A 20,785-nucleotide genomic window follows, 5' to 3' on the forward strand; every position below is an offset into this window, starting at 1 on the left:
GGAAGACTTACAATTGTCCCATTTTTCCTAGCATTAACGGTGTGATTTGGCACTTCTGTGTTCATTTGTAGTTGCTACTGTGTGGTATGGAATACTGTTAAAAAAAGTGCCTTTTCTTTCTTAAAGGAACTGGAGTTGCTTGGATTACTGTATGGCTTATTTCAACAGTTTATCTCATTTGATCAAAGGTTTGTAAAATTTTTAAATTAATTTACATGCCTCCTAAGCATTTCCTTGTTTGGCTTGACTTGTTGATTGTTGATATTTAACAATTATTCACCGAAGGCAAAGTAAATATTGGTGAATATTCCGCGAGACAAAGTCGAGGGGAATATTCACCAATATTTACTGAGCCTGAGGCGAATAATTGTTTTAGTATAATTACTCAGGTGATTATCAGAGAAAAACAAGTACCGTCCAAAAAATGTCGATTTTGTTTGATTGTTTCAAATCGTCACGCGTCAATGAACAGAGACGCGCAGTCTGCTGATCACATGCTCAATCGAAATCACATGCACAATCGATAAACTGCACACGGCCTCAAGCAGAATGTCAGTATTCTTTAACTGCCGCTTCATTGAGACGAAGCACTGACTTCAGTGTGAATGAATGTTGGGTTTCTCCGACCCGTTTACCAAAATAGATGGAGATGAACCAGGCTGTTTGGTGTTAAACTCGAGCCGGGATCACAAGTGTTAGCGATAGCATTTTATTGCACAATTTCTTGTTGACATGATGGCTTCGCCGGTCAACGGACGTTTATAAATTTCCCTCGGAGATAAGCTGCTTCAGGTAGGAATTAAGTCATTTACTGGCTTCACTAAACAAGTACACGGTTGTCGCAGATGAAAATATTTTGTTGTGAGGCGGTGACTTTAGATGGTGGTGTCGAGCCGCTCGAACCGACAACAAACAGTTTTCAGATTATAAAAACTGTTCTTTTCTCCTCACTGAAACGTAAAACTTACAGAGACATTTATTCATCTTGTTTACTTCCATGCTTTCAAATTCTGTCTTAAACTCGTTTTGTTTGTGAAATCATTCTGTTATTAAAGAAAATCGTGCTCGAATTTAACTTAATTTGTTGTCTTCATTTTAAGTCATCGAGATCGACAACATGCAATTTACAAAGGTTTTTTATTACAATAAGCAAAATGTTCATCTCTTGCCTTCGAAAAGTATCACCTCGGACTTAGCTGCATCTTCAGTGCCTTTCGGAATTGCATTTTCTTTCATCCTATTTACTTCTTTTTCAGAAATGTCAACAAATAGCTAAGCGGCCATTTTGAAAGTTAGTGCTCCCACTATAATCACCTCGCGCAAGGTGATTATAGCAGGATATGATGCAATCCTCGACCAATCAGATCAACAGAATCTCTATAATCACCTGTGTAATTATACTAAAATAATATAACACAATGCATTCTACATTTGGCACTTTGTTTAGGACAACCAAACTGAGCAAGCTCCAGGGGTTTTGTGAAGGGCCGGGCACAGGGCAAATTGACCGTCTGTGAACATGACTTTACCTGCTGCTTAAATTAACAACCAGTCTGACCCTGTCCATAAAACAAAATATCCAAGTTAACGAGGCTGACCAGGTGTACTACCGGGTAACTTTTTACCACCTGTTCATAATCTTAATGAAACCCCTGAAATTCTTAAATTCAAGTTCTTTACTTCAAAAGCAGCAAGGAAACTTCTGACTGATGTGTTGGCGCAACTTTACTTACATTTTGAATGACTTGTGCAAATCTTGGGCTGTTACTTGGGTGATTGGTGTTGTTTTGGCACCATGATATGTACAGTTCTTTTACTCATTGTGCGGCAAGGCTAAAACTTGTGCGACTTTCAGTTGTTAATGCTTATGAGGGTTGATTCAAAACTGTAAATGGTTTGAACCCAGGAGTCATGTCTGACAAATATGACCAACAACATCTCGACTTTGTTGACCGATCAGGTTAACAACCAGAGACATATATACCACTTACTGACGTTCCACAATTCACTTGACTCTAAAGATAACATCCGCTCAGGTTGTTGAAACGTCAGTCAAAGTCACCACAAACAGTCCTTCTCAGGACTACACTCACCCAGATGATCATAATTTACGTACTGATGGGGTTGATTCAGTTAGTGTTACATAATCTCTGCTAAAGGTTATTACTTGAACAATTATAATATTGAAATGCTTTTGATTGGACACTGGCATCTGTGATTAATACGTGTAGATTAACTGTTATGACTAGAATGAGTTGTACATAACTATATTAACTTTGTTATTATATTTTAGCCATGTTTTTAAGATGTAGATAATTTTCTTTTTTCTCTTTGTTATTATTATCTCTTTGTAAATATCCCGTAATTCAGCTTATGGCTGCAATGGTGGTTATAATAAAGTATCTATCTATCTCGAATTAAGACTATCTTGGTGTTTAGATTTAGGGATACATTGTGGTCAGAAGTGGACTTGATAGTCGCAAACCAGGAGGTAAATTGATAAAGTCCTTTGAATTATACCTTTTTTTAGCATGATTATAGACGTAACGTTTGTGAAAATGTTAGTGTTGCATGGGTTATGATTTGGAAGGGGTTTGTTTATGATGTTTGCTCAAAATTATATCAACTGAAGAACCTTCAATTTCCCCCATGCTCTTGTGGTTTTAATCCTCCCCAAGAAGAGACTAGTCCTGGGGGAACGAGCACAGGCTCATTTTCATTTACACAGCTGAAAATCAGCTGAACATGAACAGCATAAATCAGCCATAACAGACCACGTCTGTCAGAACAATCATATTATGAATTGGGAAGCAAGTGAAATAGTTGAGCAGGAAAGCGACAAGTTTAAGTGATGGATTAAGGAAAGCATATGTATTAGATCAAACACTCCTACTATGAACAGGGACGAGGGAGCCTATCAGCTTTCTCCCACAAGCGATCTCCATACCCAAACCAAGGGGGGAGGGGGCGTCTACAGAGTGAATTTTGCATTTATCGCAATAATTAACACCTTCAGAAGCCTTAAAAAGGCTTCTGACACTTTTCCTGTTTTTCAAGTTTTGATAAAGATGGCTGACAGTCATCAAAACTGTCAGCATTAATAAGACGTTAATATAAGACTGGCTATGATGCAAGAACATTTAAATCGACTGTTTATCTTCTACTAGCCTGATGAATTTCTTCAAGAACCCTAAGTAATGTGTGACAATGATTGTGAGCTATCAAATAACAAATAAATCAGGTTACTGCCTAGTAAACTGATAATAAAGATGGAGAAGTGTTACTTAGCCATTCAGGTTGAAACTGCACATCAAAATTGCTTGTCGTAGCGATAGATCAGTTTATAAATGTGTTGCTCTGGATGTGTTTTGTTTCCAATCCATCAAATTTCTCAAGATGTTTGTCAAAATATTCACAATTACTGTTCAGCGTTTCAAAATAATTGACAGCTATCACTTTTCTGAACAATGACAGAATGACTTGGCTGACCAGTCCGGACATGTCAAGAGACAAAACAGACAAAATGTCTTCAATGTTCACTTGACTCTCAAGATTGTGCTAGCCCATGCAGTCATTGTATACATTTTAGTAACCAAAAAGGTGTGATTGTTTATATATAGATGGAGCATTACTGGCAGGAATGCCTTCGTTTACCACAAAGGATACAAGAGTGGGATGCCTACAAAGAAATGAGGGATGCCATCAAACATTATTTAGATGTCTTTCCAATTCTGCACAAACTCAACTCCAAGGTATAGATAATTTATACGTTATTGACAGTTGTGTTTTTGCAGACAGAAACAAGTCAAAGGTCATGAAATTATTTCACTGGAAGGGACATGTAGAAAGGAAATTTATATGCATTCCTTTTAATTTTGTAGGAGATTCGAAATCGACATTGGCTACAAGTTATGAGTGTCACAGGGTCATCATTCCAGCTTGAAGCACACATCTTCAAACTTGTTCATCTTCTGGACATTGGATTACTGCAGTAAGTGGTAGAGGCAAACCAGCATGTCTCTCTCTGTTATTTTCTCTTTTTCTTTGTTACTGATTCCAACTGGTAAAGAAGCAGAAGTCCCTTCTGTAAATAGATGGTTTATGTTGTTATCCAATTCTATTGTTACGTGTATTTTATAATAAGTATTAAATAACTAGACCAGTTTATAAAAACACTTTCATCAAGACATTGGAATTGCTATCATTTAAGGAGAGTGCTTCCTAATACAGAGGTATTTTTTGCGCAGTTTATGACTATTCAGGAAAAGCAGAAAAGCTACCTTTGTGTTACTAGGCACAATTCTCAAGAAATTCTAGTTTCTCAGACCATCCTAAGATGTGCAGAATGTATGCACAGATGTAAAAAGACGGCACCATCCTTAATTAACCATTTATAATCAATTCATAGACTTGTTACATTTAGACAGAAAGAATTGTCTAGGTTGAAATGAGTAGGTGTATGTTGTACATCATCAGATGATTGTTGTTGGGCTTGGCAAGGTAACAATCAAGATCTTACTGACTTTGTTTTAGACACCAAGCAGCTATTGAAGAGATCTGCAGATGTGCAAGCAGGGAGCTGGAGTTGGAGGCAAAAATGAGGAGCACTGAGGAAGAGTGGACAGAGCAGGTGCATAGTACTCCACTATACTACTTACACTTCACACAGGGTGCCCCCATATGCTACTCACACATAGCCTGTTCTGTTTAAAAATTTTTTCACGTCACAGTCCAACACGTTTAAGATTGTATTAGCCCTCGCATACTTTGGGCATATTCTTTTGGGACTATTCCGGAACAGGAATGCTCAGAATAGATGGTATTTGTGTTCTTTTGGGAGGTATTCCGTTTTCGGAATGAATGGGATATCATTCTGTTCATTCTGCTCCTGATAGCAGAATGAACAGAATGGAAGGAATATGGTTCACTCGGAAGAGACAGAATGCACGTCCTTTTAGGAAATTTTTGGCGGGAAATCCTATGCGGCCACTCATTCGTGCAGACATAGTAGTTCTCAGGTCAACTCTGCCATGGGTATCTCGTTCCCAGATTTAAGGAGCGTTCTTTTCGAAATTGAAATTCCATGTATTCTGTTATTCCCAAACTGGAATAAGAATAGCTAGAGTAGGCCCAAAAGAATGCACCCTTTATAATGGATTCGACAGTATACCTTTTTTAAACTACTTTCACAGTTCATAGGTCACATCCCTTATTTATTGCACTAACGATATTCTATGTATACTGGTTTCACTTTTAAGCAAGTATTCCTCAAAAACCAAGCTAAATCCCAGTTGGTGGCTGGTCTTGAAAAAACATATTTTGAACCCATACACTCTACTCTCTGCAGGTTCTTACATTTGAAAATTTCAAGAACCGAGGACTGGTGTGCTTAAGTCACAGTAATACAGAACACTTGTTGGACCTCTTGGAGGATGCACAAGCCACCCTTGCTTTGATGCTGACATCACGCCACATAGGACCTCTCCGTGATGAAGCAGCAGCTTGGGCCATCAAATTAAAGGAAATCAGTGAAGTCTTGGAACAGGTATGAGAAGGGTAGTATTAAAGAGAAGCAAATAACTAACTGAACCCTTCCCTAGTAGATGCATATATGCCATGTCAAGGATAAGTTCTTCAATGATATGATGTGTGTAGAGTTGTGGAAACATGGATGAGGGTTGGAGGTTGGTGGTTCATTCGCTGGTGTCTTTCCTGTTGTTATGAACTGGCTTGAAAAGTGACCTTAAAATAAAACCATTTTTAATGGGGACTTAAGGCAAAGATTTATTCTTTGAAATGCTTTTTGTTTGGAAGCATTGAGCTCTAGATAATTTATTTTAAACTGTTTTTGGTGGCAACATGTATGTTTCTGAACACGTCTACAACACATTGCATTAAAAATATTATTTTGCCGTTAAACGGCTCATTTGATATGTCATTTGTGAGCTCTCGATGAAGGGTGTATCATTGAAAGATTTAGCTATATGATTAAAACAAGTTCTGCACTGGTGAAGAATTCCTGAGAACATGGTTTGTGCAGAAAACCCTTTTGGAATGGGCAATGCTCTTTCCATCCCTGCCCTCAAGACATCCAGAAAGCTAGTTCTTTGTGACCTCAAATTGTAATTATACTTATACATAGTGATGTTAAGATCCAGTTTAAGTGGAGCATAAGTAAAGGACTCTCAGAGTAAAGTAAACTCTTTAAGGCGACAAAAGGCTGGTCAGACAAACTTACAAAAACGTCCGCTCAAGCACATGGAAATAAACGCTTCTCATTGGCTCTTAAACTCACGTGGTATAAAAGCGTGAAACGTGATGTTACTGGTGAATCAGTTAAAGTTAATGACACATATCTGTCTACCTCACATGAACCTGAGTAGTGATACTTCTGGTCACTTCATGTCACAGAGGGCCAGAATAATGCTCCCCTTTTATGAATACTCATCATTTGTCCATTTGTAAAGGCTATGGAAATTACATAACTTTCCTTATCAATGTGTCAATGTACCACTTGTTACTTCTCATTTAGTGGTTGACAGTACAGGATCTTTGGCAACATCTTGAAGAGGTCTTCAGTCATGGAGGAACAGCAAAGGTAATACACGAGTCTGAAGTACTTGAGGTCCTCAACCCCACTTACTTACGTTCAGTCCCACTGGGGCATACCCCATCACTATAAAATGAAGTTGTGCAATCTCCACAACAGTTCTCTTGCAAGCTGGTTCGGAAGCTGACTTTAAACACTTTTAGAACCATAGAAGTTCTTTTTTAGAGAATAACTAAGTAAACTTTATTCTATGGCTTAGCTCGCCTGCAATGTAAAGGAGCAGTTTGATTGCTTCTCTGTGCTTTCTGAAAGTTGCTACAGGGACTGCTAAGATAGGCCATTTTTGAGTAGGGAGAGAGAAATACAAGTTGTTTATGTTGTGTTATTCATCTATCATAATGTCCATGTTTGTAGGATCTTCCTCAAGAATACAACCGTTTTGCAAGAGTGGACAAGAGTTACATGAAGATGATGAAGAGAGCTTATGAAACAAGAAACGTCCTGCAGGTAAAGCTGTAACAGATCATGTGCAAAATTATACTGTCTGGTGCAATGAAATGCTAGTTTTGTCTTAATCTGCCTTGACATTATTGGCCATCTATCTGTCCATAGTGCTGTGTTGGTGGAGATGTTCCGAAGAGCCAAATGTTGAAGCATCTGGGTGAAGAGCTGGAGATCTGCTTCAAATCACTTGTAGGATTCTTGGACTCGAAACGAAAGGTAAGGGGAATTGACTATGTGTGAATGAAATCTTTGTAGAGATAAATTCCAGATAAAAGAACGCCTATATATGGATGGAATCGTTATACAATACATCCTGGATAAAGGAACGTCAAAAACTGATCCTTAAAGTTTTTTTTTTTTTTTGGAGGAGCAGGGATGGCGCAGTGGTGATAGCAGTCACCTCCTACCAGTGTGGCCCGGGTTCAATTCTCAGGGTTCAGCGTTATGTGTGGGTTGAGTTTGTTGTTGGTTCTCGTGCTTGCTCCAAGAAGTTTTTCTCCGGGTACTCCAGTTTTCCCCTAGCTCTCCACAAAAACCAACATTGATTAATTGATTGATTGATTGATTGATTGAATATTTTTGGCATGCAGAAAGTTGTAACAATGTACTGATGCTGTTTTCTTGTCTTACAGGTTTTTCCTCGCTTCTGTTTTGTGAATGATCCTGTTTTGTTAGCAATCCTAAGCCAGCCCTACAGTTTGGATTCTGTGAGACCCCACTTCAAGTAAGTAGGAACGGTTTTAATTGACATGAATGTAAAATATGTTTATGTTACCTTAACATAAATGTGTGACTTACTTACTGCTTGGAAGGCACTCTGCTTGATTTGGAAAATTATTGTTAGTAGTCACTGCTGTTCAATGTCATCAATCCATGATTTATATATTCTTTATCTAAAATAACAACTCATGACGATGCAGGAAGAGTTGATGTTGTGAAGGATTTTGCAATCTAAAAGAAAATTGGGGTTAACCATGCATTTTTTGGAAGTAATTTTGATTCAATGTCGGAAGAATGCCATACTTTGTTTTGTATTTTACAGTTTTTTCGAATTATTATTGCGTTATTATTTATTGTCTCTGAAAAATGAGTAGTTACTATGAAATAAAATTTAAATTTTAGGTTATCTCTAAAAAAGCATGTTTGGCCCCAATTTACAGAAGGTATAATTACAGTAGTTACAGGAGTCACGTCCTTGTTTGTGACGTTAGGTTCAGTGTCCTTGTAAGTGTTACTTCTAACAAAGTCCTTGTTATTGTTGTTCTTGTTGAAAACGTTGTCCAAATAGTTGTTAACCTGAGCACCATTTACGAACGATGACTTTGTTTAGGTTGTTAAAATGTCAGTCAAAGTCACCTCAAACAGTCCTTCTCAGGACTACACTCACCTGGATGATCATAATTTACTTACTTGTGAACTCTTTAGTTAAACGATTGGAGTATCAGCTTTTTTAATCCTTATGCCAGTCAATATAGAAAACATATCAAGTCAATGTTAATGAAATAAAACAGCTTATTAGGAACTCATCTGCATGCTATTAAATTTCAAACATTTTATCACCTCTCTTACTTTTCTGTAGATGCATCTTTAATAGTGTTCATGATGTGACATTAATCCAGCAAGAACCGGAGCCAGTCTCAGTGAAGAAGAGTGCTATGCTAAGTTCATGGAGGAACAGAAGTGCTAGAGAGGATACTGCCTCTCCAGTTGCAGGCCATGACTCAGGGAAATTCAGGAAGATTTCTGACATTCTTGTACAAGTTGCAAAGGATTCAGAATCAAATGTGCGCAGGTCAAGTCTCCTTCCCTCAAACTCAGACACGCGGCATGCTGAGTCTGACTGGCATAGCCATCTGCCAAAAAGTGTGGCTGTGGCTGTAACATCCGAGCAAGGAGAGACTTTGGAACTAAAGACAAAGGTAATTGTCTTGTGAGAGGAACACTTATTATTACAAACTGGATTATGGTAAAATGCAATTTTAGTGTTTTGATTGGTTTAGGGGCCCTGGTATATGCTCGGCATTATACCTTTCCTGAGTAATAGCAACCATTTAAGGTTACCTAGGACCTTCAGAGGTGTCTTCAGAGGTGTCTCGCGTCCAAGCGATGTAGCGCGTCTGGTTTAAACTGTAGATACCTGAATCCTTATATCGAATTAAAGCTTATAGAGCTGGCTATCCAACTAAACCAAGAATTTTGAAATAAAATGAATTGCCGAATTTTGAGCGCTGTTTTCTCGAATAAATTTTTTTCACTTGGAGGAGCCACTTCAAAGAGCTAAAACCCAAAAGGAATTTGTTCGTTTGCCTTCAAATTTGGACAGTAGCTAATTTAACATGTAAACAACAAAAATGTGTCTGCGAATTTTTTCTTTCGAAATATTTTTTCTCCGAGAGTGATTTTTGTACGATTACTCCACATTTTTTTCATCCTATTTCAAAAATGCTCTACAACTTTTCACTGCGATTGAATATGGCAAAACGCAGACACGTTTTTCTAGCGCTTTGGGTCAGGAAACTGAGGAGCAAATTAAATTAGCAAAAAACAAAATTCAATTTGACTTTAAAAAACACGACGTTTCGATGTACATTACATCATTATCAAGTGAAATTAAAAATGCAAGATTGCGGCTATAAATACAAAAATGGACAATAGATATTAATTAAAATAGTAGCATTGAAGAATGCTACCGGTTAAACAAAAAGTTTCGCACGTATAGAGTCCGTTTGAGTGTTCAAGCAAGGCTTAAGTTTCTTGATGTACAGCATTTCAAATACCAAACAATCAAATTTGCTCTGACACTTTCTCAAGATGTTAAAATGGCCCTGATTCAATAGGTGTTTGCTCCCGTGAGCTTCAAGAAAATGTTTGCCAATTGCCGAGTTCTTGTGCTCAGCAACGCGTTGAAAAAGGTGTCTGGCTGTATAGCCGACATAATCTGCATCGCACAGATCACATGCAAAATAGTAAACAACGCATTGCTGATTCACAATCGACGGCTTAACTTCCCTAGGCTTAAGATCATGTTCTAATTTCCTACTAACAAAAACTGGCTGCAATATGGGGCCAATCTTATTACTTAGGTCGTTAAATTGCCTGCGAACCGCATTGGCAGCTACTTGATCCTTAAAAGGAAGGATAATTCTGATCTTACGACCGCCTTCAGGCTTCTCTTCCGCTGCCTGTTCCGATACATTACGAAGAAAATTACTAATGATGGAATCTATGAGAGCCCTAGGATAATCTAGGCGACTGAAAATTGAGTGCAATTTGTTACATTCTAAATTGAAAGCTTCTGTTGTGGAACATAGAGCGTACGCGCGATGTAACATTGTTTTCACTAAAGACACCTTGTATCGTTTGTCGGTATGGCTATGGTAATGCAAGAGTAAGCCACTGTTCGTTTGTTTCCTGTAAACTTGAGTTTCAAGTTTAGTCCCACACTTGATGATTTCAATGCCAATAAAAGGAATCCTACCACTGACAGGGAGTTCCATTGTAAATTTCATGCTGGGATGGAGACCATTCAGAGTATTGAGAAACTCAGAGGCAGCGTCACCACTAGGCATTTTAGCCAGGGTATCATCCACGTAACGTTTGTACAGGTCAGGCATCAGACCATCACGGGAGAGCTTCTCTTCCAGGTGACACATAAAAACATTAGCCATCAGAGGACCAAGAGGGGAGCCCATGGCCACCCCATCAGTCTGTTCGTACAAAAGACCATTGAACTGGAAAAGCTGGTTGGTTGTAGCAATTTCCAGTAATTTGGCAAGCTGATCCTTCTGCAAGTTAAGGCCGTAGGTCTTGTTGAACCAATCGTTGGTGAACGCTTTGTGGACTAGGATGTTAATCGTCTCACTCAAAGGTACGTTGGTGAAAAGTGATGTCACATCATAGGAGACTAAGATGTCATCCTCATTCACGGAAATGGTACGGATTTCATCAGCAAAAGCAAAGGCATCAGTGATTGTGTAGTCATTGATGGAGAGTGGCTTAAGTTTCTCTTCGAGCCATTTGGCGAGATTGTAATTGTAGGCGCCAGTTGCTGATAAAATGGGTCTCATACTCAGTGTGGCTTTATGGGTCTTCGGAAGGCCATACAAGTGTGACAATCTGGAACTCTTCGGAGAAAGCGAGTTAGCGATCTCTTCAGGTAGAATTTGACGTAAGGCTGTGCGCAACTCTTTTTCTTTCTGTAAGAGCGGGTGGAAATGTTGAGCTGGACGTCCACGCCTCTTTGGTCGCTTTTCATCAACATGTACGAACTTAGAAGTGTTATCGATTGAAGCAGCGCTTAGAAGACGGATGTATTCGGTCTTGTCCATTACCACTACGCCAGAACCTTTATCAGGCTTGGTGATTATGATGTCGTTACGTTTCTTCAAGCGATTAAGAGCATTCAAAAGAGCCTTTGGTGGTTTGGGGCTTGTACGATGGATATAGTTCAAGGCGATTGAGCGTAGAGTTGAGCTTCAATTTAGAATGTAACAAATTGCGCTCAATTTTCAGTCGCCTAGATTATCCTAGGGCTCTCATAGATTCCATCATTAGTAATTTTCTTCGTAATGTATCGGAACAGGCAGCGGAAGAGAAGCCTGAAGGCGGTCGTAAGATCAGAATTATCCTTCCTTTTAAGGATCAAGTAGCTGCCAATGCGGTTCGCAGGCAATTTAACGACCTAAGTAATAAGATTGGCCCCATATTGCAGCCAGTTTTTGTTAGTAGGAAATTAGAACATGATCTTAAGCCTAGGGAAGTTAAGCCGTCGATTGTGAATCAGCAATGCGTTGTTTACTATTTTGCATGTGATCTGTGCGATGCAGATTATGTCGGCTATACAGCCAGACACCTTTTTCAACGCGTTGCTGAGCACAAGAACTCGGCAATTGGCAAACATTTTCTTGAAGCTCACGGGAGCAAACACCTATTGAATCAGGGCCATTTTAACATCTTGAGAAAGTGTCAGAGCAAATTTGATTGTTTGGTATTTGAAATGCTGTACATCAAGAAACTTAAGCCTTGCTTGAACACTCAAACGGACTCTATACGTGCGAAACTTTTTGTTTAACCGGTAGCATTCTTCAATGCTACTATTTTAATTAATATCTATTGTCCATTTTTGTATTTATAGCCGCAATCTTGCATTTTTAATTTCACTTGATAATGATGTAATGTACATCGAAACGTCGTGTTTTTTAACCTTTTTATAATGTTTTTACGAAACGTTTTATCGCAATTTTTTATAGTCAAATGTTTTTCTAAGTCTTTGCTTCTTCAATTTGACTTGTAGCTTTAAAAAGGTGATTCGGACGCTCGCGATTAGAGGTCGTGAAAAATTCTTGGCATGGTTTGATAGTCATGCAGCTCTATAAGCTTTAATTTTATATAGGGGTTTAGGTATCTACAGTTTAAACTGGACGCGCTACATTGCTTAAACGCGAGACACCTCTGAAGGTCCCGGGTAACCTTAATTGCCTTCTGGTTATTCTTACAAAGTGAAATCAGCAAGATTTAGAAATATTTCTTGATTGTTTTAAGTCAAACAATTTTGATTATGATTAAAGCCAATGAGATGCTATGCGCGTATCATCTCATATCCAATGCGCAGAAGCCTAGTGGAATAATTATTAATTAGCCCAGGGTTAATGTGGGTTATGGAAATCCTGAAAGTCATGGAATTTCAATATTGTAAAATCCAGGAAAGCAATAAGGCTTGGAAAGTTTTGGAAAATTAGATCTTTTGGTGAAAATAATAATGACCTCATAATCTATATACTTGTACATTATGGTACCAAATGGTGACTGTTTATGATATATTTTCCTGACCATATATTTTGAAAGATCAACAGGCCATACATCCATCAAAAAGGTCACAGATATATCTTGTAGTGTGAAATTGCAGTATTCTACGGTCATGGATTTTGTTTCATATGGCCTTGAATAGTCATGGAAAAGTTATAGCATTTTAGCAAACAAATGATATAAGAATCCTGATAGCCATTGAAAGCCTGTTACCCCCTCCCCCCTCTTGCAAGCATTGATCCCAGATGGAGTTACAATTGAAGGGCTTCCTGCAAAAGGGATGTATATCTCTTTTTCGGTGAAACGTTTTTGCAGGATCTCACTAATTCTTTACCTATGGACTTGTTTTGACATAAAGGATGTCCTTCTGTGATTTTTTTCGCTGTTTTTTTTGTGTGTGCGCTGACTCAATTTTTGGTCCTGTTTTTCTCTAAAACGAAGCAAAAACAATGAAAAAAGTCACAAAATGACATTCTTCTGTCAAAATAAATCCATATGTAAATTAAAGCGAGATCCATTGGGAAAAAAATCACTAAAAAGTGATATACGGCCCTTTTGCGGGAAGCCCTTCAATTTAGAATGTTGGCTTACGCAGAAAGGAACACTTGCAAAGGTGAAAAAGGAACTCAGAGCATGCAGCAGTGTTAAAGTAACCAATTAGCCAAAGACTAGAAAAAAGCTCAGCGTTTTTGTCTTGAATTAAATTAGCTGGTTGTTTTGTGTTGTTCATCATTAAGTCAGAGTTGTTTTCACATTTTAGGTTCCTCTTGTCTCTGGGGTGGACACATGGTTGGGTGCACTGTTGAAAAGTATCAATGAATCTCTACATTCCTGTATTGTGGATTGCATTCAGGAAATTGAATCAGGGCATAGCATTGAGGAGTGGATTTCAAAGGTATGGTTTGGAACTGTGTAGTATTACTGTATTTATATGTTAGATAAGTGGTTGTTCTCAATGCAGGGCCCCCTTCAAATAAATGTATTTTGCATTTGCAATCAAATAAGGGGAGTTGATCACTTTGAAGGCTTTAAATGTGCCATTAACTCTATCTGAGTCAAATGGGGTTGGGGACAGGGTAGGAGAAAGTCCTTTCTTGATTTAGAAATCTGCCTGGAGACAACTTGATATGGTAAAATGACCCTACAACCATCACTATCACTTGTAAGATCAAGGTTCTTTCAAGGGTACACAGGCGTGACAGGTGTTGAAGTTGACAGGCCTTCATACAAATTAATTTCTTGTTACTGTTTTAATTCTTTTAGTGACCATAGTTTGTTAGGTGGTCACCCCTTGTAAGTATTGTTTTCATGTGACCCATCTCAAATCCCAGGAGCCCACGCCACGTAAAAATGAATGGCTCCTAAGAACTGTGTAATATTCTAATGGTATTTGTCTTTAGTATCCTTCACAGGTCTGTAGACTAGGATTGCTGTACATATGGACAAAGGAATGCGAGTCTGTAAGTGAAAACTGTTAGTGTTTTAAGTTGTGGCCTTTAACAGTTGAATCCAGCTGGCTGGTATTACAGCTTTTGAACTTCCAAATGCCTTTACTGATGTCAGGCAATGGTCAGCTTGCAGCCAGCCTGACCAAATTTTCACTTAAGTTTGTACATTTGCTCTGGTGGAGTTAAGTTATAACCGGACTAGTTGTCTCAACAAATGTTGTGGTATGCTACAAATTTGATGCATCTTTATTTTCTTACAGGGAATTGGAGATATTCGCATTGATCGTAAAGCAATACCTAATGCATCACGTCGGTTTTGGTCCCTTATCAGCAAGTTGCCCAATCTGCTTGCAAAAGGCTCCTGGAAACACACTGACACTCCAATGACTGTTTATCATAAGCTTCGCCTTGAGTCCTTGGTCTCAGTAAGTACTTTTGGAGCTTAAACAACTCTCAGAAACTTGACAGTCTCTGAAAAGATAAAAGTGATGGTAAAAGGAGTGAAAGGAAAGAGGCAATTTGCTCATTTGATGGTTATAAAGAGAGATTTTAGTGCCAAAAGAAAGGATTTCGATAAGGAATGTTACAAGTTCTAGGGAATGTTACAAGTTCTTAGCTTTGTTTATTAAACATGTGTTTGTGTGTGTGTGTGCTTGTTAGTCAAGGGCTCTGCTTGTTTACTAAATTTTCTCCTAGCTCTAGAAGAATACTGAATGTTGCTTGTTTTAAATGGTTTCTCATGCTTAGTTATCTCTTGATCTTCCTGTGTAACATATTATCCACAGCAAGGGATGTACTTGAGAGATGTTCTTGAAGATCTAAGTCGACGCAAACTAAGAGATGTAGTAGATTTTGAGTGGAAGAGAAACATAAGATTTTATGGAACAGACAACAGTCGTGCACCTGGTGAGTTTATTCAGTGGTTTGCAATAAGTTAAACTAGTTAATGGGGGAGGGGAGATTCAGCTACTACATTGAGGCTAGAAAGTTTTTGAACTGTTTTAGCTTGGGACCTGATCTTCTTCAGGTAAGCTGTTGGGTCATGTTTGTTATGCTGAAACGTCCTTCAAGATAGTTAGTGATAACTGTATTTAGCAAGTGATGTGATCAGGACAGATAAAAGCCTGAGAGTAAAGTAAATTTATTTATACACCATTAGATTTAAAGCTAGAAGCTTGTGGGGCCGTATAATCAAACAAATGTTTTAAACAGAACAAAAACTTTTTAAAAATCCCAGCTGGTAGGGAGGTTTATCAAAATGGCACATATTTTGGCTGGATGTCTTGGTGGGGTCAGTTTTTCTTTTTCTCTATACCTGCATCTCTCAAAAAGACCTCTAAAAGACCGGTTCGAATGGCCGACAAACACCAGAGTTAGTTGAGTCTCATCCTTTTGTGCAAATGGACATTTATGATTTTACAGGAAAGACAACTTCATCACAGTCACTGCCTTCACTGGAAGGAGGCGCTGGTCATTCTTTGTCATCAGATCCTCCCAAAATCACTGCAGATGGTGCAGATGATAATGAACTTTACATCCACATGTTGGACACACAGCTACCCTATGGTCACGAATTTTACGGCTGTGATGTTTCTCTTGCCCTCACTCCCATGACTGAGAGATGCTTTTTGACCTTGACACAGGTAATTTAATGTTTAGTTTCTGGACGGACTTGTTCTGCTTTGTGTAAGGCATAGTTCCCGTAGGTACATTTAATGCTCCAAGAATTTTTCATTTGGTTGTTTGACTTTTGTTTACTCTAGCAGAGAAAGCAGTGTTAAGTATTGTGCTCCGTCTAAGAACATAAATCTGCATTCAATTACAAAATTGAAAATGCAGCTTTCTGTTTTACTTTGGAGCTTGGTGGTGACTGAATAACGGTGATAGAACAGTCAAAGCATTAGGGCTGCGACACATGAGGAGCTGGTCAAATGGAAGAGCTGTGCATAAGACTACTGAAGTTAGCTGCTCCTTTAACAAATACTCTAATAAGCTACACTGATTTTCACTCACCAGGCTATTTGGAATTTCTGTGGAGGCTCTCTCGTTGGACAAACTGGAACTGGGAAAACTGAGACAGTTAAGGTAATTTACTCTGAGTTATTGTCAAACCATATTTGCCTTATTTAGTCAGCAGTACTGGAATGGCAATCAAAAGAGAAAGCAAAAGTCACACCTATCGTTTACGTGTCCACTTGGTGTTAAGCCTACCAAGACTAACACTAGCTGCCTGTGGGCCAGTCCAATTGTAAACTGGTAAAAATTAAGTCATAAAGAACAGATGGTTGTTGTTGGCGCAATGAAAGAGGCATTGTTACAGTTTTGTAAATATGTTATGTAACTTTGTTTACAGCAACCTTGTGTACTTACAGTTCTTGTAGTGGTGTATTTGTCGAATAGAAATCATCCTTCAATTGCGGCATGTTTTTTTTTTAACCACAGTTAACTCTTGCCTTGTGGACACCTCGCTAATATGGACGCCCCAACAATACGGACAGCAGCTAAATCCCCGGCAAAAATTAATTACAGACTTTTGACTGAAATAAATTCCTATTATTGTGGACTCTCACTCTTAAGGACACTTAACTCGCGGTCCCAAGGGTGTCTGCAATAAAGGGAGTTGACGGTACACTGATGACAACAGATTCAAGGAAGTAACCATGATTGTTGCTTTATAGGGTCTTGCATCACTGCTGGGCCGCTACCTTGTCACCCTCAGTTGTTCTCCTAGGATGTCATCAAATGGAGTAGGAAAGATTGTTGTTGGCTTAGCAGAGGTACTTTTATTGGCTTAGTAATTTTGACCTTAAATAATCCATAGGTGTAGCTAGGCTCCAAGCTTTGGTATTTCTTTTCGACAAGACATTTTAGCTCCCACTTTCCCTTTAAACTTTCGTTTCATATTCATAAATGTTAATAATAAAGCACATTAGAATTCAGGGGTTTTACAATAGCTGATGAGGAGTGAATTGTTGAGTTAATTCAGTTGAGTTTAAACTCATTACTAAACGTTGATCATGGGAGTATGAGGCTGTTGCTTAAGAAAAATTTCAAGGAGCTTACAAGGGCAAAAGCCGAGAATTAAGGAGCCCAACATGTGAAGTGTTAGGTGCTGCTGCAACAAATGTAGGCGACCAGAGCATTGTCTTGGGTGCCGCAGGCCACCAGCCTCCTGTTAGGCAGTAGCCTTGAAAAGGAGGGACACGGACATCTGCCAAGGCATGTGCCGCAACAACGGTTAATCAGCAAAGGCAATTAGGTACATGCCCAGTCACAATTTTAACTGCCTCATAAATCATGCTCTCACCTCAAAGTAGCACGAATTGCACTCCTCCCTCCTGCAATGTTGCATTCACAGTTTTCTTTCACTTTGGGTTACTGAAAATCAACATTGAAGGAACAGGGAAAAGAAACGTGACCATTTCAACATTTGTAACTTAGCATTGACAGGCAGAACACAGTAAAAGCAATATCATCCTGCATATGATGGTGAGAATGAACTGCTGGCCAACGGTTTACTTGAGTTTAACATTGTCTCAATCTTGTTGGGTGACCCATTAATGGGTATTGTCTTTTAAATTGGCAGCCTCTATGAAAAGTTAATATATAACATTAGTTGTATAATATGAATTGCAGTGATATGCAGCGATTCTTGAATTAATTTCTAGTGTATATTGAACAGAATCAACCAACCACCTCATAATTCTACAAATGCATAAAGTCAACAATGAAGTTAGCACCAATCTGATGGGGTACTAGTCTGATGAGTGAAGTTGTGGAAACACACTAGTTCACTGAGCTGTGAAGGTATTAATTCCTTGTCTTTTCCATGTAGGAGGGTTGCTGGGGCCTTATGGATGAGTTCCACAAAGTGAATGTAGAATGCCTTTCTGTCATGCTGTTTGAGATTCAAGCTGTCTTGCTTTCAATGAGGGGTGGACTTTCCACATGTACCCTCGAGGATGGAAAGGAGGTAAGCTGTTATTATTCTAGGTGAAACAGAGAACGAATTGGCGTACACTGTATGTACATTGAGGGAAAGAGATGGTGCCATTGACCTTCTAGCTAGCTCTCTCTGAAACAATGCTGGAAAAGGAAGAGACCCAGGATATTATTTTTGCTCCATGGATTTACAATTTATTTCTGATCAGTGTTACAACAAAACTAATTATATCCTTTTCGAGCCTGAATTTGTTTAGGTTTTCCTTTTACAACTGCTTAAGTTGTGACGGTCTTACCTCTGTTAAATGTTTCACCCACCATTTAAGCAAATTTCATGTTCTTGATTTATGAACAAGAGAATTATAGTAAAACTGGCACTGAATCAAACCAAGCCGCCATATTTACCTATACTGATTATTTTCTTTAGAAAGGTTTACCTCTTGTCATTTCCTAACACTAGACTGTTTTACCTTACAGGTCATTGTGAAACCAAACTTTTCCATTTTTCTCACAATTTGTTCCAATGGACACAACTTTGAGCTCCCTCCTGAAGTGAGAGCCTTGTTCCGTTCTGTTGCCATGGTAATGCCAGACACATCCTTAATCCTGAGGGCTCACTGTGCAGGGCAGGGTTTCAAGTCACCTAAGATTTTGGCAGATCGTCTTAAACTTGTTGGGGACATCTGTAAGGAACAGCTGTAAGTACAGTAAAGTGCAACTAGTAAGCCTAATACATAAGACAGTGTGCACCCATTATGTAATGGCCAAGTTAGGATTTGTGAAATGGCTTAAAATAATCATTTGGCAACCCATTGATATTTTTTGGGGTCATTTAGGGTCCCCTCTAGACTATTGCTTGCTTGCTTCACAAAATTCCCACGAGGCTTAAAATCCTAATTTTAATCTATTGGTAAAGAAAAGTCTAACTCAGATCTGAGGGGCAACAATCTTTTTGAAGAATCTTTCTTTATTGACAATTAAACTTGAATTCAAATTTCATGTCAACCCAGGATTAGGTTAATTGGGCTTTTAACAACTGGCCTGTAGTTAAACTGGAAACAAAGTGCACACAAACTGAAACCCCAGGTCGCTTTCATCATGCACAGTGAACAACTAAACCCTGAATCCTTTATCGAACAAGTTGTTGAAATGCATACTGTTGTTCTTGTCTTAACAGAAGCGGCAAGAGTCACCACAACTTTAGTTTGTCCTCTTTCATTGGTGTTATTCAACATGCTGGACACAAACGTTCCTCTCAAGGACCCATGGGAAACAAACTGAGTGCTGTTCCAGCTGATTCGGCAAGACCCTCTAGCACCCAGTCTGTATCCACACAATTTGGTAAGCAGTTAGGTGGTTGCAACGTTGTAGAGCACCAGTTTACAACACAATGGTGAGATGGATAAGGTATCTCGTAAGAGTTATTCTATATGTAATTTTCTGTGGTACACAATCTGGACAGTTGAGTACAGGGGTGCTTACCATTTACATGGCAAACCCGGAAATTCCAGTTGGAAAATCATTTTGGTACGCATCATTCTATTTGGAGTACTTCTGAAATTATGGGCTTCTGGTCAAAGTGATGCATTTTTATTGCTCGATCTGGGATTAACAGCTGATATTCATACATTTTGCATGTTATCCATCTTCTGTTAAGACAAGCTAAATCATTTTGTATTTATGCCGAAAATTTCAATCCGGGTGGTTTGCGTAAATGGTAAGCACCCCAGTTTACACTTGTTCGCACTCATCACACCATTCACATCATGTAGAAGTAATTGTGTTTGATGCAGAGTATAAGATGAGTGTTAGTATTCTGGAGGGCTGCAAAAGTTAAACAGTACCTGATTTACGAGGAGAAATGAACAAGAGTATCTACTTTAGGAGAGGCAGCAGGAAAAAAAGTGTCTGCTGGTCTGGCTGGCCAGTCTGTAAATCAAATGCGTCATTTTGAAGGGATGATGCTGCTAAATCTTGACAAATAACCACCCAGAAAATGGAAAATGGTACGTGCTATTTTGAAACAATTCGAATGACTAGGATAAAACTTATCCTTGAAATTGATGCATTCCGTTTACACACTTACCGGTGTAGCCCGCGAGTTCTGACAAATACAAAGACAATGCAGAATAAAATCAGAATTTCGCAGCAAAAATTTGATTGGTGCACCGTGCATGTCATGACATTCATGGGCTTGTTTGTTCTCCCAATTTGGTTTTGATTATGATTCCAAAATATAGAGAGACTCAACTATTCCACAATTTCCCGTCGTTTTCAGATAACGTGACCTCGTTGTAGTGTTGCAAAGTTAAGTAAAACCACCCGTTTAAAGTATTTACTGTACGAGAACACTCGAGGGAATATTAATTTTCAGTTGGAGAAAATGATTCAAACGGTTTTGTTGACTTGAAAATAGCTCCTAGTTGAACAAATCTTGACTCTGAAATTCTGAAGTTCGCCTATGTTGACCTTTCAAACTTGGTTTTAAAGTTGGTTGCGTAATTCTCAAGGTAATAGGCTAGCTTGTAATGTAGTA

At 38.7% G+C, this 20,785-nt stretch overlaps 2 protein-coding genes across 2 annotated transcripts in view; one reads left to right on the forward strand and one right to left on the reverse strand.

The window, feature by feature from the left end:
• LOC146466535 (dynein axonemal heavy chain 8-like) overlaps positions 1–20,785 on the forward strand; it is a 109,027-nt gene that overhangs the window by 27,560 nt on the left and 60,682 nt on the right. Inside the window, exons 20-40 of the mRNA XM_085127027.1 lie at positions 127–188; positions 2,440–2,491; positions 3,621–3,752; positions 3,882–3,991; positions 4,534–4,630; positions 5,348–5,545; positions 6,533–6,598; positions 6,965–7,057; positions 7,163–7,270; positions 7,687–7,778; positions 8,634–8,973; positions 13,620–13,754; positions 14,260–14,319; positions 14,568–14,732; positions 15,093–15,213; positions 15,730–15,950; positions 16,324–16,392; positions 16,986–17,084; positions 18,143–18,280; positions 18,727–18,947; positions 19,427–19,590. Of these exons, the coding sequence (XP_084983153.1) occupies positions 127–188; positions 2,440–2,491; positions 3,621–3,752; positions 3,882–3,991; positions 4,534–4,630; positions 5,348–5,545; positions 6,533–6,598; positions 6,965–7,057; positions 7,163–7,270; positions 7,687–7,778; positions 8,634–8,973; positions 13,620–13,754; positions 14,260–14,319; positions 14,568–14,732; positions 15,093–15,213; positions 15,730–15,950; positions 16,324–16,392; positions 16,986–17,084; positions 18,143–18,280; positions 18,727–18,947; positions 19,427–19,590 (2,743 nt within the window). The remainder of the gene's footprint in view (positions 1–126; positions 189–2,439; positions 2,492–3,620; positions 3,753–3,881; positions 3,992–4,533; positions 4,631–5,347; positions 5,546–6,532; positions 6,599–6,964; positions 7,058–7,162; positions 7,271–7,686; positions 7,779–8,633; positions 8,974–13,619; positions 13,755–14,259; positions 14,320–14,567; positions 14,733–15,092; positions 15,214–15,729; positions 15,951–16,323; positions 16,393–16,985; positions 17,085–18,142; positions 18,281–18,726; positions 18,948–19,426; positions 19,591–20,785) is intronic.
• Positions 9,626–11,416, reverse strand: LOC146466536 (uncharacterized). Its single transcript, XM_085127098.1, has one exon. The coding sequence runs from the start codon at positions 11,380–11,382 to the stop codon at positions 9,748–9,750; it is 1,635 nt and encodes a 544-aa protein (XP_084983224.1). The 5' UTR covers positions 11,383–11,416; the 3' UTR covers positions 9,626–9,747.

Source organism: Pavona decussata, unplaced genomic scaffold (genome assembly GCF_977016875.1).
Source record: "Pavona decussata unplaced genomic scaffold, jaPavDecu1.1 SCAFFOLD_143, whole genome shotgun sequence".
NCBI lineage: Eukaryota > Metazoa > Cnidaria > Anthozoa > Scleractinia > Agariciidae > Pavona > Pavona decussata.